Raw genomic sequence first — 6,619 nt, forward strand, 5'->3', positions numbered from 1 at the left:
CTCACGTAGTAATGGCAATTTTAAAGACTCACAAGTGAACATATTGCGTTTATATAAGAACAGCGCGCTTTGTAATGCGTAATATTATATCAGTATATTGAGATTATGCTTGCGTTAAGTAAATTCTCGAAAATAGCGTAATTAGAAGATGCTAATTAGAATTTACATTGTATGCAACGCGACGGCGAATCATTTGAAAATTCGATATAGATAAAAAAAAGGCACCTACCTCCTAAACGCGGATTCAGTCTTATGCTCACCTTGCTAGAAGAGAGTTACTGGTGGCTTGCTAAATTTCTTTCCTTAATACATTCACATCTTCTAACATTCCTTCTGCGAAACTATATCCTCGTCGTTGTTGACAATTTTATGATCTTTCGGGATGATAATTCGTGACAATAATTATTCGCTTAATTTCTCTGCCTATTCGATTTGTTTAGCGTAAACATACGTTTCTAAAACTCTAAAACTCGTTAACTGCGCACTGATAATGTCTACGAAGAAGAAATATGATTGAACAAGAACACGCTAACTACGTGATTTATTGTAATCGGGTTAACGAGCAGGGAAGCGAGAAGATTCGAAATTCCTGATCATATTTGCATTTATCTTAAAATGACTGTCTATGTTACTGATAGGCAGTGTCTTCGTAAATGGCAAGATCGTTTGCAAATTTTTATATTCCTTATTGGCGCGATAACGAAGTCAATACGCGCGTGGTATTAAATTTGTCGTGGTATAGCGCTACCATTGTCAATTAATGTATTTCCTCATTTTTAAGACGTAATTCACATTTTTATACGACGTAATGTTAATTCATGAAGGTGTGAAACTGGTAACACGAATAAGATCTTGATTCTTGTAATTGTCTTGATTTATATTTATACATGAATATAAATGTCAACAATAGTGATGCGTAAGGAATACGATGTTATGAATGTGTTTCTCTGTCTCTGTATGTAATGATCAAATTATGGTGTTACCAGTTTGACTGTAATTTCGGCTTCGAACACGTTATCGAGAGAAAAATCAGCAATGGCGTATCTCCCATAAAAGGCACCTACCTCCTAAACGCGGATTCAGTCTTATGCTCACCTTGCTAGAAGAGAGTTAGTGATGGCTTGCTAAATTTCTTTCCTTAACACATTCACATCTTCCAACATTCCTTCTGCGATTAACACTGTCTTTTTAATCTAAATTTACAAGTGTTGAAATAAGCATTCTCATTTTTTATTATCTTGTTTAAAAAGAAAGAATAAGTAAAACAGACGGTTAATCGCTGATATTAATCTCGTGAAACTCAAAGCTCAGACGTGTTTTTATTTCGATATTGCATTATTTTTGAAAGTATCTCTAAATAAAGTGATCAACTCTTGAGCAATTAAAAATATTAAGACAAAAAATTAGAATTTCTTTATTGAGACACATTATAAAAACCTTATAATATTAACCAATTTGATTAGTTGAGCAATGTTTGTTATTGTATTGCTATCAATTTGTGTCTTTATATTATTGGTATGTAACTATTATGTGCATTATGGAAAAATCGGACGACTACCAGGACCACTATGTTATCCAATTTTTGGAAGTGTATATGTATTACTTTGTTCACGAGGTAAGTTAAAATGTTTTATATATTTAAATAAAATTTTATTTTAATTAAAATGTTTTACATATCTGTGATTCAAAGTTTGACGGTGTATCATTCAATTAAATTATTAATCCGTTTTAATCTTCGGTGAACATGAAAATCATAATTGTGTTACTCGATTTATCCAGGAACGACTATAATAATTAAAATAATATTTAAGTGGCATCCAATATACTTTCAGTAAATAATGTATAATTTTTGAGCAAATTAATGTTTACCTTTGTACGAAAATATAATATTTGTAAATTCCACTTTAAGAAACAGTATTATTTAAGTATTTCCATCAATGTTAAGAAACATTTGTTAATTAGTTGAGAATTATTTAATCTTGATAATTATTTTCTACATACTATTCATTTCTCGGTTTCTAAACTTTATTGAGAAATAATAGAATATATTAAACATCATATCATATTTCTTATAATTAAATTTTTTAATCAATTTTTATTAATGTCTATATATATATATATATATATAATTTTTTAGAAGTACTGTGGAAGCGTATAATTACTCTTTCTAATAAATACTATCCCATTGGCGTAATTTGGGCATTCTTTGTACCCATTGTATTCATCCGTCATCCGGATGATCTAAAGGTAATGAAATATGAACAAAATTTTATTTTTTTCTTATTATTCTTATTACATGTATTAGCAAGTAAGATAATTTTCTTTTCTTTTATTTTTGCCAAAATATACTTATTCATAAAAATCAGACGGAATAAGAAATACAGACTACGATAACAAAAAAGATTAAACTAGCTATAAGCCACATTCATGACTTTAAGTTTATTTTTAACTGAATGATCTGTATCCTTCGCGATCGTTATTTTTTTAGATTTTCAAATTATCTATCTATTCGTTCTATTTTTTTTAAGCACATTTTAAGACTTTATAGTGATAACTATTTATATTTTATGCCTACTTTTTCTTTTCTAATTATATTAATAATTTTTTTTATTCTAATTACACAACGACCCGAACTATGAAACATTGTTTTGCAACATCTAAATATTTAGCAGAACATTATACCTATGTAATATTCTACTAATAAATATTTAGATGCTCGTAGGGAATGCTAGAAATCCGAGTTCGATGTAATATTTTTCATAATAAGAATTATTTAGGATTGTAATATGTCATTCAGCATTATTAGGATCGTTTTAAGATAAGAGCAGTAAATTATTAAATCGTTAGTCCACTCGTGAGTTTAACTCGTGATATTACTTTGATTTTAAAAAAATGCGCATTTTAAAGAACTACATATATAAATTCACACAAAATTATACAAGCACTTAAGACTAGCTAGACTGTTAAGGCATTTATTTCCTATAGGTTGTATTTTTCACATATATGGTCCTATTAAATATTTAAATATTATGCATCGATATTTGTATTAGTTCATATTGGTTGTATTTCTTATTTCGTTTGATTTATTCTCAGAGCCTTATTTATATTATTATTTGCTCGTAAAATATTTGTTAAAAATGATTGAATATTTAAAATATTTTCGAAATCAATTTAATTTTTTGCAATTTTAGACAATATTAAGCAACCCGAAACATATAAAAAAGAGTTTCTTTTATGATAATATCAAACCTTGGCTCGGAACTAGTATTCTCACTAGTGAAGGTAATAATACAAATAAGAATGCATGTTTCATTACTAAGTTTCGTTTTGACTACCAAGTTTTCATTATATTGATAATAAAATAAATTTGTAATATAAATAAATTTAATTTAAAATTAAATTAAAAGATTGCACCTTATCGCACTTTATTCCAATGCTTTCGAATCGCCATTTCACAATTGTACATTGTATTGTTCATGTTTTAGGCACCAAGTGGCAGTTACAGCGAAAGATATTAATTTCTACATTTCATTTTGATATACTAAACCAATTTGTTGAGATTTTTGAGAAAGAAAGCAAAAATATGATAAAGTCCTTGAAAAATGCAGAAGGCACAGTTGTAAAAGATTTATCATCATTTATTAGTGAATACACGCTGAATACAATATGTGGTATTACAAAATTATACTAAATTTTCTTAATAATAAATGAATATATTGGGAGTACAAATAAGTTTCCGCCGTTTGCAAAAGACGGCGCCACTAATAAATTATAGTTAAAATTGTTTGATGTAAAACGACATATCGTAAGATTGGACATTCGGCAACACCATAACCTTGAAATATTAGCGATTTTGTATTAGCATCATATATTTTTTTTGTACGAAAATGTCGAGTTTTGAGCCGAATAAGCGTCATTTGCGCGAACTTTTGATTTACTTCTTTATTTATTATCTTTATTTACTTCTTAATTTGAAGAAATTTGCAGCTGAGGCTCATAGATTGCTTGTAGAAGCATATGGTGATGCTGCCTTAAGTGAGAGAAGTTGTCGTGAGTGATTTCAAAAGTTTAAGAACGGTGAATTTGTCGAAGACAAAGAACGTAGCGGAAGATCGAAAGTGTACGAAGAATTGGAATTGGAAGCATTATTGGATGAAGATTCGTGCCAAACGCAAAAAGAACTTGCACTTACATTAGGAGTGACTCAACAAACAATTTTATATCGTTTGAAATCATTGGGAATGATTCAAAAGCAAGGGAATTGGGTTCCATATGAATTGAAGCCGAGAAACGTTGAACGCCGATTTTCACATGAAATGCTGCTTGCCAGGCATAAACGAAAGGGTTTTTTGCATCGTATAGTCATTAGTGATGAAAAATGGATCCACTACGATAACCCAAAGAAGAGGAAATCATGGGGATCACCTGGCCATGCTTCAACATCGACAACCAAGCCGAATATTTATGGAAAAAAACTCATGTTGTGTATTTGGTGGGATCAGCTTGATGTCGTGTATTATGAGTTGCTCAAACCAAAAGAGACCATTACTGGGGCTCTCTAACACAATTGATGAGATTGAGCCGAGCACTCAAGGTAAAACGCGCCCACTACTACTCCAGGCATGACAAAATTATTCTCCTGCATGATAATGCTCGACCACATGTTGCGGCGCCGGTCAAAACGTATTTAGAAACATACAAATGGGAAGTTCTACCCCACCCGCCGTATTCTCCAGACATTGCTCCTTCCGACTACCACTTGTTCCGATCGATGACGCATGGACTCTGAGCAGCACTTCACATCATATGAAGATACCAAAAATTGTATCGATGATTGGATAGCCTCAAAAGATGAAGCGTTCTTCCGACACGGTATCCACATGCTACCAGAAAGATGGGAAAAAGTAGTGGCTAGCGATGGCCATTACTTTGAATAAAACATTATGTACCGTTCTTTCACAATAAATGTTTAATTTTTGATAAAAAACGGCGGAAACTTATTTGTACTTCCAATAAATTGCGATAACATTATCATACACACACACATACACACGCACGTACGCACGCATACACGCACGCACGCACACACACACACACACACACACACATGTATATGATATTGTTGTCGCAATTTTTCACAAACACGTTTGCAGAAACTGCTATGGGCGTTTCTCTAAAAGATTTCGGTGGGTTCCAGCAACAGTATCGAAAAGCAATTCATCGAATGGGCGAGCTTTGTGCTTATAGGTAATTTATTCGCATAATATTATTCATTCTATCTAAATGTACTTATCTTAATATTTTATCAAGATAAATAATATTTAATGTAAAATCATAGTTAGTAATTAGAAATTTACACATGACACGTTATTAATTTATGCATAATAAATAATATAATCAGTTCAATTGTTTATTTAAAAATAAATTCAGTATAAAGACGAATATTTTTTAATAAGATGGAATAATTAAAAAAGTTATTGTGCATATATTTAAATTTTACATATGTCTTTAGTATAATTTTATTATTGTTCTAAATTTATTTTTATACAGTTATTAAACTATTTCTAATTTTATAAATGTATATAGAGAAAGGAAGCTTTTACAAAAACGATTTTTTTTAAATAGCATGCCTATTATTTAAAAACTGTATTGTAATTATTAGAGTAACAAGACAATGGCTGCATTTTGATTGGATATTCTCATTGACGCCAAAAGGCAGAGAACAAGCGAAGATTCTAAATATATTGCATGGATTTACTGAAAGAGTAAGTTAAAATACTATTTATATGACATTTAATCGTTATCTATTTTAGGAAATTATAGTAATGACTTTATAAAGAAGTATTGCAAGATAAATCATAAATATTGACAACACATTTATGTAAATCATAGAAAAAACATTAATGTTGTATTTACATATAGATTATTGCCGAAAGAAAACTTTATCATGAACAAACTAATGGTCAATATTTGAAAAACGATGATACATCAATAGAAGAAGATGACACAAAATTGATTAGTACGTATAATCAGAAGATATTCTTCTAATTGAATATTATATTTTACAATTAAAATGATAATCTAAAAATTTCATGCTCATATGCTTCGATTAGAGCGAAGGAAGAAGCTTGCAATGTTGGATCTTTTCATAGTGGCATCTCGTGAAGGTCTCATGACTGATTTAGAGATTAGACAGGAAATTGACACTATTATGTTCGGGGTATACATTTGTAACTTTCATGGTATTTTTAAATATTTACATACAATATTTGATATATCAATGTTTTTAATACAGGGCCATGATACTATAGCGGCAAGTTTAAGCTTTATTTTAGCATTATTAGCTGAGCACAAAGACATTCAGGTATTTATCGTCAAATGTAAGCTGTCACTTTTAGACAAAAAAATTAGTTAATTTGCTAACTCCAGAAATTATTTATTAAAACTGTATCAATATTAAACATGTAAAATGTCTTTTTTAAGAGCGCGCGTATATATGTGCGTGTGCGTGTGCGTGTGCGTGTGCGTGTGCGTGTGCGTGTGCGTGTGCGTGTGCGTGTGCGTGCGTGTGCGTGTGTGTGTGTGTGTGTGTGTGTGTGTGTGTGTGTGTGTGTGTAGT

The 6,619-nt window shown here is 30.5% G+C and overlaps 1 protein-coding gene across 1 annotated transcript in view; it reads left to right on the forward strand.

The window, feature by feature from the left end:
- The first annotated feature begins 1,470 nt into the window (after positions 1 to 1,470).
- LOC105624477 (cytochrome P450 4C1-like) overlaps positions 1,471 to 6,619 on the forward strand; it is a 67,687-nt gene continuing 62,538 nt past the window's right edge. The window contains 9 exon segments of the mRNA XM_012205836.1: positions 1,471 to 1,615; positions 2,138 to 2,247; positions 3,192 to 3,282; positions 3,486 to 3,671; positions 5,154 to 5,247; positions 5,663 to 5,765; positions 5,923 to 6,019; positions 6,114 to 6,220; positions 6,296 to 6,364. Coding sequence (XP_012061226.1) covers positions 1,471 to 1,615; positions 2,138 to 2,247; positions 3,192 to 3,282; positions 3,486 to 3,671; positions 5,154 to 5,247; positions 5,663 to 5,765; positions 5,923 to 6,019; positions 6,114 to 6,220; positions 6,296 to 6,364 — 1,002 coding nt within the window.

Source organism: Atta cephalotes (genome assembly GCF_000143395.1).
Source record: "Atta cephalotes unplaced genomic scaffold scaffold00080, whole genome shotgun sequence".
In the NCBI taxonomy this organism is placed as follows: domain Eukaryota; kingdom Metazoa; phylum Arthropoda; class Insecta; order Hymenoptera; family Formicidae; genus Atta; species Atta cephalotes.